General features: G+C 37.9%; 1 protein-coding gene across 1 annotated transcript; it reads left to right on the top strand.

Moving 5' to 3' along the window:
* Nucleotides 1-8,012: 8,012 nt before the first annotated feature.
* LOC140246380 (adhesion G-protein coupled receptor G6-like) lies at nt 8,013-19,759 on the top strand. Its single transcript, XM_072325847.1, has 9 exons — nt 8,013-8,126; nt 9,850-9,996; nt 11,490-11,675; nt 14,298-14,690; nt 15,080-15,232; nt 16,042-16,166; nt 17,004-17,287; nt 17,767-17,833; nt 19,177-19,759. The coding sequence occupies exons 1-9, from the start codon at nt 8,064-8,066 to the stop codon at nt 19,757-19,759; spliced, it is 2,001 nt and encodes a 666-aa protein (XP_072181948.1). The 5' UTR covers nt 8,013-8,063.
* Nucleotides 19,760-21,145: the final 1,386 nt, after the last annotated feature.

Here is a 21,145-nt window from a genome sequence, read left to right as displayed (position 1 = left end):
CGCATAACTTGAAATATAGTTGACGTAAATTTCATTGAAAAACTCCATTCCATTAATGAGATATGATTGAGAATGTGTTTTCATATAATGACGTCATAGTGACGTCACGGTCGACTGATCACTATGATTTTATTAGACCCGTCGTCTTTGGGACATGATACATATATGGTATAAATTTGAAATTGATAGGAAGAACACTTTCTGAGCTAATCGATACACAAATTTTGTCCAGAAATAAAGAAAGAAGAAGAAGAAGACCCAACAAAGAATCCGTACAGATACAGAAGGTGATCCGAGAGGATACTCGGATCACCTAATTAGTTGTGGGTTGGGGGAGTTTCAGTTTATGTTTGCCAGATCTAGTTACATATGGGGTTTCACGTACATGAAACATACTGCTTAAATATGATGGACAAAAATGATGGGTTATTTGGTACATAACGCATGCAGAGTGTTTTCTCCAACGCACACTAAGTCTTTCTAGTTTAAGTACATCATACAAGTTTTGCGAAGTAAATAAATAATCCACATTCAGTACAATCCGAAGTGCCCGATTTTGTAATACTTGTAATTCAGTAAGATATGACTTATATGTGTTTGCCCAAACTACATCGCAGTAGTCAAAATTAAGCTGAATAATTGATTTGTAAAACAATAAAGCCGTGCGTCTATCAATATACAATCTTATTCTACGAAATAAATATAGCAACTTTAACACTTTTTTCTTCACATAATCAGCATGTTGTTTCCAACATAAATTCTGATCAATAATTACACCTAAGTATTTACAACATTCATTTCTCTTTATTTCATTATCATTTATATAGATGTGACAACTGTTAAGTACTGTTTGGTATTCTTTCAATCGCTGATGTGTACCGAGAAACATTACTTCACATTTCTTTGCATTCACGGTTAATCTATTTTATTTAAACCAGCTGGATAACTTAAGCAAATCAATATTCAATTTCCTGGTAATATCAGTTGGCTCTTTCGATGCAGTAAACAAGCAGGTATCGTCTACGTACAAAGATAGCTCGCAATGGTTTACATTGTATGGCATATCATTAACAAAAATAGAAAATAATAAAGGTCCTAGAAGTGAGCCCTGAGGTACACCACATTTCAAATGTAGATATAAAACCATTCACAGGCGTATATTGCTTTCTATCTTCAAAATAATGTCTGAACCACCTCAGTGCATGTTGGCCAAATCCATACATTTCTAACTTTTGCAATAATATACAATGGCCGACAGTATCGAACGCTTTCTTGAGGTCAGTTGCCACAAGACCAACAATATTACCTTTATCAATCGCATCCAACCATTTTTCTGATTATATACAATCTTTTCCATTACTTTGTCCAAAATAGAAATAACAGATATAGGGCGACAATTTTCAATGTCTGATTTGTCGCCGCCTTTGTGAATTGGAGTGATGCGTGCGCACTTCCTCTGACTAGGTATAATACCTAGTTGCAGTGACTGGTTAAGAATGTGTGTCAGGGGTGGTGCAATAATGGAGGCTATTGGTTTCAGGAGCTTTGCGGGGAAATTGTCTGGTCCAGTATATTTATTCAATGGGAGGTTCCGTAGTATTTCCTCTGTGTCTTTTGGCAATACCTTGTCAAAAAGGAACGTATTGGTAAACAGTTATTTCACCTCGGCGTTCTCATAATCAAGTACAATGCATAATAAAGCATGTACTTTTTGTATAATATTTAGGTATGTGTGTTAAAGTAGATGTACATAGATTGTCCGAATGAATGCAGTGACAATAGATCGTACTTAGTACTTCTTGAAGCTGTAATAGTGACATAATCTTTCTGACATACAACTGCAATAAAGTTTGGATTAGTCAAGCACAATTCAGTGAGTTAATGAACTTGCTTAATGGTAGTGAAACAGATGTTTTGTTCTCTCCATTGACAGACGATTTCATCAAAGAATGTTAGCGTGTAAACGCAGGCAAATGACCCAAAAAAGAGAACGAAAAAACGTTGAAATTTTTAGAATCATTTTTGTGTTAATCTTCTGTACATTTTAAATTATGTTTATGCCAAAAGATGAGCGACCAATGATTTTCGACGGAGACAAAAATAGAATTTGCTCTGTGAATACTTGACTATAACGAGTCCATCTAATTTATTGACTCGATAACTAAGTTCTACACGTTCTATGATTGTATTCTTTACTTGAATATCCAAAATAGACATTATACATTATTATATTTTGTTGACATATTTTTTTTTTTCATCGAGAAATACGAAAAAACAAACAAACAAACAAACAAACAAACACGAAAAATTGAAATTGAATTTTTGGACTTTCTTCAACCCGGCTGACGATTTTGATATCTAAAATATACATTAAAAATGTCATAACCTACGCGTATTAAAAACTGTTTCGGAATAAAGGTACCTCGACTTTATCTCATGATCTAAATTTCAATCCGTTAAGATGGATTAGTCTAAAAGTCCTCTCCCAGCCTGTCATCATCATTACAATGTCTCATAATCTCTATCATAATCTCTACCAGCCGTGAACCCTTGCCTGTCGGAGCCCTGTCAGAATGGTGGTAGCTGCAACCCGTCAGCCGATGATACCAGCTTCTCCTGCACTTGTTTGGCGTCATTCACAGGAATCAACTGCAATACAGAAGTTATCCCCGACGGTGGGTTGTTCTATATGTTCTATTTTTTTATATCCCATATCTTATTTCTTGGCTTCGAAAGTGCACACCACTTTATCGACTCGTGAAAAAAGTTTTGAGCCTTCTTCAAACGCCCCCCCCCCCCAAAAAAAAGTGCACTCCATATCCAAGATTATAATTTAGGTCTGCATTAAGAATTGACTCCCTAGATCACAGTGCTTTACCATGAGCTCTATTTCTCGTCTTCTATTCCGGTTTAGAAATGCGTCTGTTTAATGATGATCCATTTCAGAGCCACCTACCGTTGTCACTAACCCGTCATCAAAAGAAGTGGACGCATTGAGTCGAGTTGAGTTGCGCTGCTCCTTTGCGAATGTGGATAGTTTCGACTGGTACAAGGGAGCCACAGTGATTAGTGGGAACACCAACATATCCCCTCTCGTCATCAATCCAGCTCTCGCCGAGGATCAGGGCTACTATTTTTGTCAAGGAATCGGGACTAATCAAGAAACAGTGAGGACGAGTGAAGCATTATTGACTGTGAAAGGTGGGTCAAGTTTAGACGTGGTTAGACAAATTTCCTCCAAGTCGTTAATTCTCTAGGTTCCTGGAGGCAAAGAATATATATATATATATATATATATATATATATATATATATTTACAATTCATTCCACAATCTGTGATTATCGGACGTCTGGTACTTACTTATCAATTTTATAGAATTGAGATACCGTGGCTTCAAGTGTTAGAATCGTTTCAATTGATGTACCCGTCAGTTTTCAGTCATTTTTATTTTCAGGCACAGGTATTCAAGAAATTAATCAAATTCTTTTGGCAAGTCCTTTGTTCTAAATCTTTTTGATTACATTTGTCCGTGTGCTTTTGTTCATCTGTATGTTTCTCGCAGATTGTAGATGTATGTATCGTTTGTCAGGATACCTAATGTGATATTTTTCACATCGTTTACGATTGCAGGAGTAGTCACATACGTCGCTTCTACGTCTTTCAATTTGAACTTTACCAGTGCACTCTTAAACCCGCTGTCACAAGAGTACCAACAAACTTCTGCGTTTATTCAAAATACGGTGAGATTGTTGATTACCAGATTCTTTTACTTTTTTTTCCATTCTGGTTGGAAATACCCTCATCAATAAAATCTTGAAAACGATTTATAGCGATAAAGCAGTTACCTTTCACTTTTATTTTTGAAAATGTTGTATTAGTTTATTATTTAATGATTACAATGGTGAGAAACATTTAAACCAGAGGTATCCTTTCCTTTCATGTTCTCTTTTTGTCATTTTACTCATCAGTCATATGAATAGATTTTAAGTAACTTACCACCGCTCATTCATCAGTTTATACACATCAATATAGCATGCTGCTATGATCTTGAGTAGCAGAATGATTAAACTATTTGGAAAGACATTTGCAGTCAAGACATAGTCAATAATTTGCATTTTTCCACACTCATTATATGCGTCAACAAAATTATGAATGCAGTCTAGCTAGTTAGGCCTACTGTGCAATAGAATCAAATGTATGATATCTCTTGTTTGTGCAAAACGCCAAGCTGAAATATTGCTGTATGAAACCTTTTGAGAGCTACACGTACGTCGTTGTTAACATGATTGTCTCGCTATTAAATGCTGTATTGGGTAGCTGGAGACAGCCATTCAGAACGGGCTACCCCAACAAGTATCGGTGGCGATCAACGGTTTTTCAGCAGGAAGCGTGGTGGCAAACTATCAGATCTATCTCTATAATGGGACAACTTCAAACGGTGATCAGCTCGCAGAAATTGGCTCGATACTGACCGATTATGCCCAAAACTCCGGTGGTTTGGTTAATCCCAAATCAATTGGTCTGTTGAGCACTGGTAAGAAATTGAGTAATTGAGGACTTGCTCATACAGTTTGATAAATATGTTGCAAGGCTTTCGGCTTTGTTAAATACAGCTCTGTCCTTAATCAATATTTGGAAAGGGAATACGTTAGGTGTGTGTCCTGGTTTAAATCAGTTTTCTCGAAATGAAATTTCGAATTGTTGCAAGTACAGACAGTGTTTCAGGGATTTTAAATCTTGCATTTTTTTTTTCAACATAATCCCTTACGAAGGACCTAAACTCTTCGATGTGTCAATCCAGATTGAATCGATAAATATTTATATATGTTGTGATATTGTTCTCTTGAAATATAGAGTACATGTGCATGGGTGATGCAACGTCAAAAATGAAAAATAGTCTTGGTAGGATAAGTAGTGAGATTTATCAAATATTTATTTTGACTTTTTCTAAGAGTTATGATAATTAACTTTTGCTCGCTTTGATATGAAAGTTTTCCACATAAATTATTATAATTAGACTATATATCTTATCAGTTTAGTCCTTTTGTTCAAGATTGTTGGTGTAACGTGAGCCCAGACTTTTTAAAATTCTTCTTCACAAATTGACAGCTATTGTCTTTCTGGTTAAATGTTTTTGTTTTTGGTAACAATACAAAAAAGAATGGTGTTGGTATCTATGTCCACAAATAATAACATTGGTTTACAAGATATGGCTCACCTGTCTTTATGAATTATTTGAAAGTATATTTGTTGACTTCACATATGACTGAAAGTTTTTACAGCGCGTATCGGAAAAAAAGATAATCCAACTTTGGAGGGCTACTTCTTCGTAATTGTCAGCTATGGATAGCACGATGTTGGTTGTGAGGAAAGAAGAAGTCTTTCTCTTACCATTGGTACCTAATTATGCTGACAGATGCCATCCATGACTGATCACATGCACTTTAAAAACATCAATGAAAAATAGCATTTTTCCAAGTTTGAGTGTCGCACGAATTAACAATGAATGGTTCACTGAATGGATGAGAGTTGTCAACGAGACTGGCCAAATAGGCCAGCCTGTGCGAATGCAGGCAGGAAGGTGCTAGAGAAGGAGAGACAAATCCTGCTCTCCTTTGAAGTCATGTGCGGCACCGCCGAGAAGTTATGCGCTTAACTACAGATGGAAACCAGGTGCTTTGACAAAAGAGAGCATCAATAATCGGGACTAGCGCTCTCACATCTAGAAATACTTGCCCCTACTGCAATTCGTTCTCTCTTTCAATATGATGGCAACAATGAATTTGTGTACCTTGAATTGGAGCAGCGAATCAAAATGCAGTGTAAAACTGACAATTTTAACAGCAAATAGTTTGAAAGCACGCTGGAACACGCTTTAGCGGAGTACTTTATTTGAAAGATCAAAATATCCTAGATTAATAGATACAAAACTAACATGCGGAAATGTGCGCATTATAGAAAAATATTAGGTTTTTAAGAGGACCTAATTTTAATTTCTTTTCGATTTGCGCATTACGAAGAAATTAGAAATACATGGTCATAATATTGAATTCTTTCCTAAACTATTCTAAATCAATTCGAGTATTTCATTTAAAATTCTACGGTGTAATAAAGCTTGTAATTCAACGAAAGGTGAAATGCGTTCTTTGTCTCGGAACTTCGTCTTGCAACTAGAGCGGTGCCGAGCATGACTTCAAAGCGTAGTGGAATGCTAGACATCCCATTGTAACGCCTTGAACCCAAACATGTGTTTGCATGAATTACGAAGAGTTGCCAATCCATCTCTGTAACACCTCCCTGATGCAGGTTTGTGTTTAGGGTTTGTGTTTAGGGTTTCTTCTAACATTTAAGGTCTATATCCTTTAATAATTATGTCCGCCTATCCGATGACTTGGTCACTCCTACAAAGGCCAACCCACACAGTCCATTTCTCTGTTCATATTCAACACATAGCTCGCAGCGACAAACCATATCTTCGCAATTGATTGACAATTTGCCCTACATCGACGTAAATAAGAACTGAATTGATCAGTGTTTTAGTAGTAGCCAGGATAAAAAAATCATGGGCGTACATACTCGAGCAGGATTCGAACCTATGACCTCCTGATCACCGGACTGACGTCATCTCCACTAGACCACCGAGCTTTCGCCCGAGAGCAAGTGTATAGTTGTAATCCTTATAGCATGCAGCGGGTACTGCGTAATTATTCAAATTCATGAAATTCTTCCGTCGAGATGTTTCCATTACAACTCATTGCCCTACGTCGATGTCAACATGATTAGGTATTAATAGAAAGAGGAAATGTTTTTTTTTTCCTCACCACTAACAGTGCGTTATCCATAGCTGACAGTTACGAGATAGTAGCCCGTCAAAGTTGGATTACCTTTTTGATACGCACTGTATATCATCCAGAAGCCTAAAACACTGACGCATTTTCTAGAGAATGTTTGAGGTTTTTCATAAGGAAAATGATATATCATGTATTATTCTATGATGCGAGATTCAGATTCTACGAAAACAATAATTAATCAACAAATCTATTTTTATATAGATTCTGTTTAAAACACATTATTTAGCACCTACTCCTGGAAGAATAACTCAGATCTTTGATTCTATGAATAAACAGCGTCACTGAAACAAATTTGAATTCATGAATTGAATTTATGATTATCTGTGAGACCGATTTTTTTTCTTTTGTTGCCTGAATAGGAAGTGAATCAAGATCAGAGTCAATTCTATTCAAGCCGATTCAAATCAATATCAATCATTTTCTCGTGTGATATTCATTGTATCTCCTTGTAGTCACATGCCCTCCGACGACTTTTGTAACTCCATACGGAAATGCATCATTTCCGTCCGGTGACCTCGGCAGTAGAATCAATGCGACGGTTGGACCACTCTGTCCAGAGAGCAAAGTCAATCGTAAATATTGTCCTCTTGCCATCTTCTTACACACACAGGACATGCTATGGAGAGAAATCTCCCTCTGTTTCTCTTAACCCTTCCCCGACCATCTCTTTGAAACACCATTACAGTTTTACGCATTATAGTTTTCGGTAGTTAAATTCATAAGGAGAAGCATCATTGACAAACATGAGATGAAGTATGATAGACTTAAGGCACCTCATAACTCTCCAGGCTTCACAAAACAGAGATATTGGCTAGAATTTCACGTTCAAATCAGAGGACAGCTGGATGTGACATCCAGCTATCTACATGAAGAAGCATATCTTCAATAAATGTTCTCATAAATTGTAGCCAAAGGAACATACAGTTTATGGCTTCATCTTTGTCCTTGTAATAGCATTTCTGTGTAGTTAATGTATATCCTTTCAATTTAACTAATTTAAATCAATGATTTGCTCATGTTCAAAACGACGTTTGCGTATATCTCAGAAATTTTAGTTGTAAGAATATTCATTGAGATATATGTATATCTAAACAGTTACACCAGGTACTAAAAATTATTGCTTTAATTGTTCATGGACCATGGACATTACAGGTGGTCAGCCTGCCATTGTAGCCACGTGCGTAGGTGATACGATCTCACCGTGTGATTGGATGATGGAAGATAACTGCGGACGAGACCTCACTGCCGACGAGCTCCTGGAAATTCTGCAACAGGTAAAGCTGTTCAGTCCTCTTTTAGATTGATGTTATAAGTGATGCTGTTGGAAATTAACAGTGTTTCTCCTTCATCTGAAAATTTTTCTTACCAGTCGAGAAGAAACCGGCACTTTATTTGTGTTGTGAAGATTTGAGATTCGATGAATACCAAATCCAGTTATGACATATTCACTAACTCATTCGAGTTCATCCTCAATATCAGCAAATTACTCGTTAATAATTTAATGAAATATGTAATATGCAATAGTTTTGTGTGTATTAATTGCAATAATACAACAGCACACACCAGCGTGTCTTATTTTCTAACAACTTATGATGTACGACAGTTAACATCAGCGTAGTGAAGCTTCATACACCTATGTACATATCAATCACGAAACATTAGTCCTTTTGAGTTGAATTTGAATGTATCTATGAAAATTTTTCAAATCTTCATGTTGGTTCTTTGCAATAACAGCTGTGATATTAGGGTGATTTGAATTTGGATATCACTTTGTATGCAAATTTGCAACGCAGCGCAGTATTCCTGTAATGTGTATCATGTATATATGAAAATCTTCTTCAATTATATTTCAGCTTGTGCAAATGTCAAAGAAATTGATTTACATGAATATTGAAACAAGATTTCATGCGATGGCTTTTTTTGAGAACCAACTCTTTAGTGAAAACTGTCTCATCTTAACATTGTCAATTCGGAAATCTGACAAGTTTTAGTTGATAAATCGTATGTATAATTATATCTATAATAATATCTATAATAAAATCCAGCTGTATGATATGATATGTATACCTATAATTTTATTGTCCCCGCCGAACGAGTTCGAGCAGGGGACTATGAAACGGGCTCCGTGTGTGTGTCCGTGTGTCCGTCTGTGCGTCCGTCCGTCTGTGCGTCCGTGTGTGATCAAAATGTTCAAAATGCTACTCCTTCGCCATTTCTAACCCGATTTTGATTCTGTTTGCTTTATATGATAGCACTACATGGGAGCTTTGAAAGTTCTATACAGAATCTCAGTTGTGACCTTTGACCTTGACCTTTGACCTATATTGTACATTTTGCTACCAAATGCTACTCCTTCGCCATTTCTAACCCGATTTCGATTCCGTTTGCTTTATGTGATGGCACTAGGTGAGGGCTTCAAAACTTCTACACAGAATTTTGACCTTTGACTTCTTTGACCTTTGACCTTGATTTTTCACCTATATTGTACATTGCCTACAAAATGCTACTCCTTCGCCATTTCTAACCCGATTTCGATTCCGTTTGCTTTATGTGATGGCACTAGGTGAGGGCTTCAAAACTTCTACATAGAATTTTGACCTTTGACTTCTTTGACCTTTGACCTTGATTTTTTACCTATATTTTACATTGGCTACAAAATGCTACTCCTTCGCCATTTCTAACCCGATTTCGATTCCGTTTGCTTTATGTGATGGCACTAGGTGAGGGCTTCAAAACTTCTACATAGAATTTTGACCTTTGACTTCTTTGACCTTTGACCTTGATCTTTTTACCTATATTGTACATTTTGCTACTAAATGCTACTTCGGCGGGGACATATATTACGCACCGCGTAATTTCTACTTTTCCTTGTTTTGTATAATTTTGTGTATGGTATCCCATAATTTATAGTATTGTCGTTTAAGTGGTATTGACGTATACTGTTCAGAGTGTATTGCTTATCCACAAAATCATTTGGCTCATTTCTAACGGCTGTAGGAAGAAGTGACCAATCAAAATGCTGAGATGGTCGCAACTCAAGCTGCTGAAATAACAGAAAACACAGATACTCTCACCGCAACAGGGCTCGAAACCGTTTCTGAAATTCTCCAGGATATTGCTAGTGTAGATTCTGTCGACGTCGAGGTACTGTTTACAGTCTTGCTGTTTGCATTTCTATATCATTTTTTTTCCTGGTAAAGTATAATCATTTCATATGTCTTACTTATTTCACACACACACACACACACACACACACACACACAAGAATAACCAGTTTAGAATATTCATGTTCTGTCAGCAGAACACTCGTAATAATAATAATGATAATAATACATTACATTTGTAATGCGCTTAATACAATGTTTCTAAGCGCACAGGGAAAAGAAAGTTAATTATGAAAAATGAGGGAAAGCAGACTAGTCAAAACACAAGTAAGAATAACATGACATGATAAATCAATGTGTACCAGTAAATAAACACATACAATAATTGGGTTACACTCAGCACATTAACTTAGGGAAGGAATCAATATGGGAAAAGATGAGTTTCAAGAAGTGCCTTAAATGATTCTATTGATAGGGCTTGTCATATATGAATGGGTAGATTGTTCCAAACTTGGGTGCAATAACTGCGAATGAGCGTTCTCCGTAGCGCGTATTAGTGCGAGGTCCGGGTAACAGTTGAAGATGGGCAGTATTTAGCATTGGAGCGCAGACGTCTAGATGCAGAAGAAGTACTGTTGATGAGGATCGGAGAGATATTAGGTTCTGTAGGTATGAAGGGGCTTGATTATGGATAGATTTGTAGACAAGGGGGAGAACTTTGAAGATAACACGTTCCTTTATTGGCAACCAATGAGGTGACTGGATAATTGGGGTATGTGTTCAGACTTCTTTGAACGTGTGACTAGTCAGGCGGCGGCGTTCTGGGATGCGTTGAAGGGGTGCAATATGGGATAGGGGTAAACCGGCTAGGGGACTGTTACAATAATCAAGGTAAGATGACACGAATGCATGGATAAGCTTTTCTGTGGCAGAAGCGTCGAGGTACTTGCGGATCCTGTTAATCCTAGCTATCCCCCACGAAGCTCTCCTGCACTTGTTGCGGATGTGCTGGGCAAGGGAGAGGTGCTTATCGAAGGTAATACCAAGATTTCGGACACACTCAGACTTCTGCACACATCGCGTAGATAGGTCCAGGGGAGGAACATCATCAAACTGCTGTCTGAACCTAGAAGATATATGCAGCATTTCAGTCTTCGCTTCATTAAGCTTCAGATTGTTGGCTGAGGACCAAGTCTTGACATCCCGTAAGCTATCTGTGAGTCTTCTCGTGGACAATTTTCAATATTTCGTGGCATATGACCTATGCTTATCGGCAATGCCAGTATTCTTGAAACACAGATTGGGCCGTCTTATGGGGGGGGGGGGGGGCAGCACTATATTGTTTATGAAAAACGTTTCAAACATACTCTACCATCAGTTTTTCGGACTCCCGTCCATAGATTCCAGGGGTCCCCCTCAACTATACCAGTATCCTCCTCCCTCAATCCCCCAATTACCCCCTCCCCCGCCCTCCAGTTTGGTAAACTCCAAACAGTTCCATTTTCATATGAAGGCTGTGTTTTACTTCAATAGGTGACGGAATTGGTCGTGGATGTTGTCAGCAACATGGCAGACACATCTGATGATGAATTACAAATGGCGCAAGAGTTGAGCGGTGCTGTTAGCAGAGCAGTGCAATCCATGGAGGAACAGTTCATTAATGTTGAGCTCCCAGAAGACGAACTGCTAACAGTGACGGAACCTAACGTAGCCGCGGTGGTCAGTCGATTATATTAAGTCAATGAGAGTATTATGTCTTTACCGTCTTTCAATGGTGTGTAATGTTAAGCAGTACGATTTTTCTTCAATAATGAAAACCCCGAAAAAATAGAAGTTGCCATAGAGAGAAAAAATTATATGTTTGATGATGATAATGATGATATGGTCCTCTAGGTCTTTATCCAAGGTAGCCTCTATCATGTTCACTGGTCTACTAGCTCTTTATGAGCCACCGTGTAAACCCTCTGTGTGCCACATAAACCTGAGATTGCAACACAGGCATGCTTAAGGAAATATATTCTTAGATTTCAAAGCCATGTAGCATTCTTTATAGATCTTTGTTTATTGGACGTGCAACGACAAAGTTTTGAGAAAACTCCAAGCTTACCTGTGATCTACTTTTTTTGACAAAATAATAATATATGATCATTTTTCTTTCAAATAACCAGTAGGTATATAATTGTATGGTACGTGACTTCTGCACATAAAACAGTGAGAAAACTTCCTATTTACTGAAAATAAAAATCAACTGGGAAACACTGCTTGATATCCAACCAAATATGCGCACTTGTCGACTGAGTCGGTCGTGTGAACGTGGCAAACAAAGAATTAGAGCGGTCTGCCATTGCCATTACCCTAGACTGATTGCCAGATACCCGCACTAATATACAAGGTCAAGATTAGAAGTATGGTGGTACATGAAAAAAAATTCTTGTCCAAGGGCGTAGGCGCTTGACTGGATTTGAATTCGGGTCCTCAGTTTGAAACCCAAGAGTCTTATCCACCACGCCACAGAGCCCTCACACAAAATATGAGTTATTTTTGTTCTTCGCCACCTATAAATAAGCTTCATTTCAGGTTCAGACTGCACTACATGACCATCGTTAACTGCATATCGTTGGGTTGTTTTTTTTTGTGGATGTCATGTGTCGTTGTTCAAACTGAATGTGCTAGGATGAATTATAGCACACTGGATACAAATCTTGATTTTCAATCCGAGGATCCGCGTTTGTATCTTCTTAAGTACTATCTTTGATGTTTTTCGCCATGCCCCTTTTGAGCAGGCAACACTAGGGTAATGATAATGGTAATAGTACTGGTAGACCAGTGACAACACTGGAGAGGCTGCCTTGGATAAAGGAGACCAAGTTATTGTATTTATTCAGATCATGATATTTGGAAACAATGACCATTCTTTGAAGCATTACCAAGTTACCTTTATGTGATTGTGATGTGGAAGGTTATTACAAAAATGTTTGCACCGTTCTGGAAATAGACTTTTGTCAAATAATCACAAGACTTGTGAAGGGTATATCAGCCTGTCAGAGAGATATGGTAAAATAATTATTTGATTTGATTTGATTTGATTTGATTTGATTTGATTTGATATTTTAATGAAACAAACATGCAAAGTAGTAGCCCAAAGGCTAAATCATGTATTACATTGTAGAACATAATTATATCAAACAGCGTACATTGTATGAACATTAATTCAACAATTACACATAACGATTACATTAACACAACATTACAGCATCATATCAAAACGCAAAATAAAAATATGCAAAATATGATTTATTACTTTGAAATGATAACCGGAGTTATCAATGTACACGTACACATGCGCACGCACATAATTATGCACATCACATCCACATGTCAACCGATAAACCCATATACTCATCTCATTCACCCATGCCACTCTTGTTCACAGTCACACATCAAGCAAAAAATATAATTTCCTACGTAGTAAGATAAAAAGTGCAAATAATTGTACAGCGTGCCAATAAGCTTCATTGAGGAAAATCAACCATAACAAATATAACCAACCATCTTAAACATTTACAAATAAATAAACTTTCAAAACCATATATTTTTTCAATTTTGTAACAACTTTCAGATATAGATAATATTGTTCATGGCCTTAATAGATTCAACTTCAGTCTATGTAAACATCGAAACGCATATTATGCAATACATATGTATAAATAACAAAATATTGAATATGAATATATCCATAAACCAAAAACTTTCATTTTCCGAGTGACAAACAAAATCAAATATGCATCCCATATGCCTAAGCACACACACACACACACATTCTAACACAATTGCCTAATATTGTATCAAAACTCTAACAGCCAATCAGCTACACGTCAAATACTATCAATCTCATATATGCATTCAATTTATCTAGATACCCACATAAACAAACATTCACAACCCACACCTATATACAGCATTTATTCCACATAGAACCAAAGATTTAAAAAAATACCCTAATTCTTATAACTATTATTATGCTAAGGAAAATATGATATAAGAAATGAAAAGGCTCCTAGATCGAGTAAATGTTCCCAGTAACAAAGGAAGAAACCATAACTTCTGGACCTCGTTTCATAAAACTTGTCATCTATAACTAGTTAAGCTGGTTGTTATAAGCTACTGAAATCCTTGCATCTGATTGGCTGAGAGCAAATTCGTCATAGAAATGTGGCAGTTGTTTCTAGTAACAAGTTTTATGAAAGGGGACCCAGGTGTAGCTGTTTTATTTGTCTTCATACAGTGTACCTCTCTTTCTGTCTCTCTGTCACCCTCTCCCCTCATTCTCTTTCTTATAAGGTTGATGATGTTGAGCCGGAAGAAAGTCAGGACGGTTTTTCAGTTCTTCTGACAGTAACAGGTGTGGGTGATACCATTTCAACCGATGATCTTCGTCTTGAGCAGGGAGATACCACAAGGAACCAAATTGTTCCGCCGGAAGCAAGCATTTTCCTTCCGAGTGAGGTTGTTGAGAATGCGGGTACAACCCGCTTTTTTGCTACAGGTTTCCGTGACCCTTCACTCTTTCCGTTCTCATTCCGGAATGAAAATAACACTGAACATAACAGAACCGTTAGAAACACCGAATTTAACAGGATCGTTAATTCTCGTGTCATATCGGCGTCTTTCGGGAATCGAGTGATAGAAAATTTGGACGAGCCTGTCATAATTTCGTTCATGCCACTAATGGAGGTAAGCCATAGTAGGTTTTTATAGATTTGTTTTTACATCTGGTTTGATGTCGAAATATGTTGTGTGTTTTTTTGTCACTATGTTAAATTTCATATAGCAAACAAAAAAGGAAGCTGTAATTGCTGCACTATTGTCTGAGAAGCTGTAGAGAGAAATGCAATGCAAAGGAATTCAGTCTTGCATATCTCTACCGTACAACCTATCAAAGATGAATAAACATCTCAGTATAACTATATAATGTGGTTATCATGGTTAAGTACAATAACAAAAAGCAAAATATATTTTGTAACAGCTGGAGGAATGTTGCACCAGATCTTCCGCTGAACATCCGATCTTGTCACAGTCCTTGGAAAGTATGATTTTCAAACGGACATTTTGATATCACGCAGAATGCTACAAATCCAATCTGCGCGTTTTGGGACTTTGACGCTAACAACGGCACGGGTAATTGGTCGACCAGGGGCTGCCGGCTGAGCAATTCCAGCACAGATGAACGACTGGAGTGTGAATGTGACCATCTCACAAATTTCGGTATTCTTATGGTAAGTCAAATGTTTTTACTAGTACAGCGAACGCAATAATGATGATAAGCCCATATAGGGGCAAAGAGTAAGAATTTTGTTGTGTTGAACCTCTACATCCAGACAAATCATTTCATTCAGGAAGCAAAATGAAAGACGTAAAGTGAAAGTGTATGTCCCAAGGTGTTGATTGCTTTGCGTGTCTCCTTTTATTGAAAAAAGAAACCATGGTTCAATTGCCAAAGAATGCAAGCAAAATTATATTAAACAGAAGGGAGTTTCGGAGCTTGGGTATATGGTCAAAATTGATCGTATGACCGCTAGCAACCAGGGATAGCCTGGTGGTAGTGTCGCTGCCCGGAAAGCAGTAGATGACAGGTTTGAGTCCCGCGATTCTTTTTTTTTTCCTTGACATGTTTATTAAATCAAAGATATGCACACATACTGGAATTACAAAGTTAAGTTTGAAGGGTAAAAAATGAGAACTGAGAGGTCCACTAAAAAGCATTGCTTGTAGATTGTGGACCACTCTAAAATTTCACTTATAGAGGGGGATGAATTGAAGAGAATTAACACCTCAAAACCAGTAGTGTTGTGTAAGGTTGAATTGTTGACATTAGATGTTCTCAAAGGAGGTTGGTGGAGATGTTGCTTAGTGAGGACGATGGTGATATTCGTTATGATGCTCGTGAATACGCAACTGAGTACGGAAAAAAATAATAATAAACACATCTCCTTTATGTGTCCATCATGCATCAAATTTGTTCTGACGATGCATTTTTCATTTCGTTCTGTTCACTTTTATTTTGCCTCCTTTTTTCCACTAACAGGATATATACGGAGGTTTTGCGATCTCAGACCAGGTTGACTTCATCCTAAAAATCATCAGTTACGTGGGATGTTGTATGTCGATCTGGGGAGTGCTGGTCACCATTCTAACATATGCTTTTAACAGGTGAAAACTGCTGGCTTGTAAAGTCAACAATTTCAACCGTCAAGATAATACTAGAATACAGAGGTTAATTTTTACCAGTGAAGTCCAAAATTCAGCATGTCATTTTTGCATCTGTGTTAAATCCTGCGAAATATATCGAAATGGTAATAACGCAGGAGTACAATGACATATATTATACACGTTGATATCAAGAACGTTTTATCCAAAGTCTAATTACTCATCCAGTTTGAAAACTTAAATCTGAATTCATCGGTGCTCTGAAAACGCCTGTTTGGAATTTGTCGATCTTTCACCACTGAGAAGGAGTTGTAATTGTTTTATCCAAAACTACATTTCTTGCTTAGTGGACCTTTCTCGCTAGACGTTGACTAATGCACATATCACCTATAGATATATTTCATGGTATCTTACCTCGTCAGTTATTAACAGTTGCTGCACACATATATTGACGTCAAACATGCCATGTGGGTATATGAGTATCTGTCTGTGTATGTATGCTTACACTGTATTATACTTCATTCTCAAGAACCAAATGTTTCAAAGTCATAATACATTCTAATGACGTCAAACGACCTGATGAGATTGGGCATTGTGTGCATAATAAGCTGCCACTTAGCAGTCGAAACTATGAAAATAATTGTTTAATATGTATAATTTTAACAGAATTACATCTGAGAGTATTCAAACATTTTAAAGTACATATGCAAAACACCTATTTATACAACGTGTAAATGTATGTATACCAGCTCCTTTAACATTGAGAAAAGATTTATCAAATTTAAAATAAATTTACATGAGGAGTTAACGGTATTTGCTTGGGGTTTTCATGTTTTGCAGGAAATTACGAGAACGCAAACCAAACCAAATTTTGATTTCGTTATGCTGCGCACTCCTTGGTATGTATGTGGCCTTTGTGGTAATGATCACCTTCGACACGGAACGAAGGGTGGAAGAGGTCGAGCCTCTCCCATGCTGCATTCTCGCGGGCTTTCTCCACTACTTCATGCTGGCGTCCCTCTTCTGGATGGGGGTCGAAGGTTACAACATGCACATGATGTTTGTACGCGTGCTCAACACGTATCTGCCTTACTTCCTACGTAAGGCGTCGCTGGTTGCATGGGGTGAGGATAATCATAATATTATGATATACGTCTGCACTCCTTTAACGCCAATCTTCAATTCTAACAACAGAATAGGGAGAAAAGAAAATACACGAATCGCCCGTAAACGTCGTTTCACCCCAGGAGTTTATTATGATGAATTAGATTATGATAATTAACATGAAGTGCTTTGCCCAGAGTTTATTTGATATTTTATGATTTTTAGCAAGATTTAAATGAATCCTTTTTGCTATGAATATGCGTTTTAAGTGCATGTAACTGTGTTTTAATTCCGAGACTCCCTGTAAATACATTAAAATGTATAGACATAATGTTTCTTTTAACAAATAAGAAAGGTATAATTTCAGTTCGTCGAACGTTCCTTTCCACGCTGCTCGAGATTTACAAAACAACATAGCTTCAAATATCAGTGAACGTAGATTACAAAGACACTGATCTAGAGTGTCTGAGACAAAGTACGTTTTGATTATTCAATCCAGGATGTCCTCTTCTTATCGTGGCCATAACTGCTGGAGTGACGCGTCAAATGTATGCTGAAACAGATTAGTAAGTTTTATTAGGCCGTAATTGAAGTGATATTTGGCACTTTGCACCAGTACATGTATAGACATAGTGAACTTCTCTGTTGCCTATTTCGTGAACAATGTTGCCAACAGCTATGGCCTTGTTAACATTAGCTAAGGTACACTTTTTAGAGTGAATGATGTTCTTTGATACCCTGCCATTATGATTACCCGAGAAATGTCAAGAACGCATTTACGCCTATTTTATACTTGGGTGAATAGTGTCATTGGGAATAACACAAAATCATAGTCTTACGAACGTAAGCATCGAACGGGGTTCAAACCTGTATAGGGACATTAACCACTCTATCAAGGAGTTTCTACCATGTCTGCAGAAAAATGATTATCCTATGATCAAACAGAACCTTTTGTTCCATTTTATTCTTTCCTATCAATTGTCGGTTCGGAAATGAAAGTATTGGGCATTTGCAAAGCTACTTCCCCCCCCCCCCACACCTCCTCCTTGATTAAGGTAGGCATATAGTTCAGGTTCCCTTTAATATTACAACTAAATTACAAAATCAGTTGCAATCCTGGAGGCTTAGGAGATGGAGTTCCAACTGGATATAACTATCCAAACAGTTGACAGTTTTCTATTAATGCACAAAAGAATTCCACAGGTGTATTTGTGCCTTTAATGATGGATGTTCGATACCGCTGTCTTCCTAAACAATCTGAAGATTTTTTTTTTTTTTTAGCTTAAATATAAAGTCGGCTGTGTTTTGCTTGTTTATAAATGAAATGAAGATTTCGATTAATGATACAGATTTTTTTCGAGAAAAGTCAATTTCATCCAAAAATATGTGCAAAGGTGTAAAATCTAAATTATAAGTTGTGGAAGTGTTTAAAGTTTCACTCTCCTGACAAGCCGGTTATATCACCTTTCCGATTATTGCCGTCAAATAAAACTAAATTGGTTTCACCACTGATATGTCATATAAGTGTACAGATATGTACAGGCGAGTAATTTTGATCTTGATTTCATTGGATTTTTTTTTTTTTTTTTGGGGGGGGGGCAATTTCATTGGGTCTGTACGTGTATGTACCTCTCGTGTTTTATAAAAAAAAAAAATAAAAAAGTACGACGAAAAGTATCTCTGGACCAGCTCCACTTTAGCACATATATGTATTTCACATTATTTCTTAGTGGCGGCATTAAACACGGGATGAAATAAGACTGTTCTTACTCCATACCTCCTTTGTCATACCGAAAGCCTTCCTATCTCACACTGCTAAGATACTATACAAAGCTAAAATCCACAACCACAACCAAAATTTGAAAGATTAATATGGGTATGTTTTATTTTCCTCCGTTTGGGCCTGCAGTTGTTTCTTGACACGTTGGCCGCTGATTGGCGGCGTGCTCGTTCCTGTGGGCCTAATCATGATTTTCAACCTCATAGTCTTTGCCCGCGTGATAAGACGACTGAATAAAACGGTCAAAGGTCGAATGATCGACGAGACAGAAAAGCGACAGCGTCTCCGACGCTTGCAAAATGCCATCTGCATTCTGGTGTTGATGGGCCTCACCTGGGCCCTCGGGTACCTGAGCATCATCAGACCGGCGAGCGAGGCTATTCTCGCCGTCTTCACCGTGCTTAACTCGCTACAGGGATACTTCATCTTCATGCTATACTGCGTGCGACAGCCGCTGGTGCGTAGAATTTGGCGGAGCCAATTCCATTGCTGTTTGCCCAAGTCCATGCGGGCTTCTAGCTTCGGATCTACTTCTGACAGCAGTTCAACTGTGAAGAATAGTTCTGGACGGCTCCTCCCGTCTGGTGGAAAGAGAAAAGCGAAGCAGAGTAACAACTCGAGTTCGCAAGGATTCCGCCCCGAAAGCGTGGAAGTGACACTACCAGAAAGAATGCGGCGGATGCCCAACCAAATCCAAGGATTTGATTCGTGAAATGAAAAAAAAAAAATTGCAGTGCTATACCGTCGGTATGGAAACAGAAATGGGCTTTCTAAATGCAACAATGCTTTGAAATTCGTTATATCTTAGTGTTATGAATACCTGGAAGCAGCTGAACAACTCAACGTGAAAATATTAAACTCGTTGAATGCGATATAATGATAATCTATACATTGATATTAAAGCAGAATACTAAAGGAAACGCGTATTTTGTTGGATTACTCCCCCATTTCAAGCTTAGAGCATGACAAACACAGCGGCCTTTAATTCATCCATTTAGAAAATTGCGTTTTGGAGATCGGCTGCTTAGAAAAATTGTATCCTGAATCATGTTCAATCGGAAGATCCGTGGTTATTTTGGGGGCGTGTCCATGACGTCATGAGGTGAAGGGCAAACCCGGAAGTATCACACAACAGCCTGAGCTTACCTATGTATGCTCCTGATGAGAGCGAGATGTCGAGGCTCGTACCCCGAAATCCCAAGACATTTTTTTATCAGAATGTCACATAAAATGAAATAAAATTGTTTTCTACTTCAAGTCTCCTGTGATATCATACATTTCCTCGTTTAAATAAAGTCTGTTGCGTGTTATTAAGGCCACGAATACAGAAGTTGTCAGGCCTAGTGCCTGCAGTGGGTGCTTCTTAGTCGATCAGTCACATGCATGCGCCCATCACCGGCCGCGTATGTCGCAGTGCAGTAGCCTTCGTGTATCAAAGAGCGGAGAAGCCTGGGCTTAGTACCTCTTTGGTGGTACGTAGCCTACTATCAGCAGCTTCTTGGTACTACTACAGCTGTGTACGCCATATATTTAGCGTGCCTTTTTTTTTCCGCGAATCGGGACTTGCCAATAATTTCGCGAGTGCTTAAATTCGTGGTTGTGGAGTACACTATGGAAGGGGGAAATATATACGGAAAGAAAGTTAATATTTTCTCGTGTTTTTAAATTCGCAAAAAGCACCAGGTTCGCGACATTGGCGAAAATAAAAAACCTCGCGAAACATTCAGTCTTTAGGCCGGCCTGCCGGCCGGCCTATATCTGGTGATAAAATAAACGATACAGAGCACTGCGGTTTTCATTGATAGTGATAAAACTTTGATGGACTCGGTGATGTAATGAATGGATCGTGCAGTGAATTTGTGACGGTTCCTAGCTAGATTAATAGAATGCTGATGAGCTGTGACCGGGAGTACGGAGTGAGTGTGATGTGATAAGATGTATTATGATACTACGTAGGGTCGTAGCCCGACCAGACACTGCGCTACGTACAGCGACTGGGCTGTGTATAGTTAGATACTAAGGTAGGCCTACTAGTATATCATGATCTACTGTAGTACAGAGTGTTGTTACGGGCCGAAATCGCCAAAAATGCGACACA

This window comes from Diadema setosum, chromosome 2 (genome assembly GCF_964275005.1).
Source record: "Diadema setosum chromosome 2, eeDiaSeto1, whole genome shotgun sequence".
Lineage (NCBI taxonomy): Eukaryota > Metazoa > Echinodermata > Echinoidea > Diadematoida > Diadematidae > Diadema > Diadema setosum.
The sequence above is the reverse complement of the archived record's forward strand: the minus strand, read 5'-3'. Positions and strand labels throughout refer to the sequence as shown.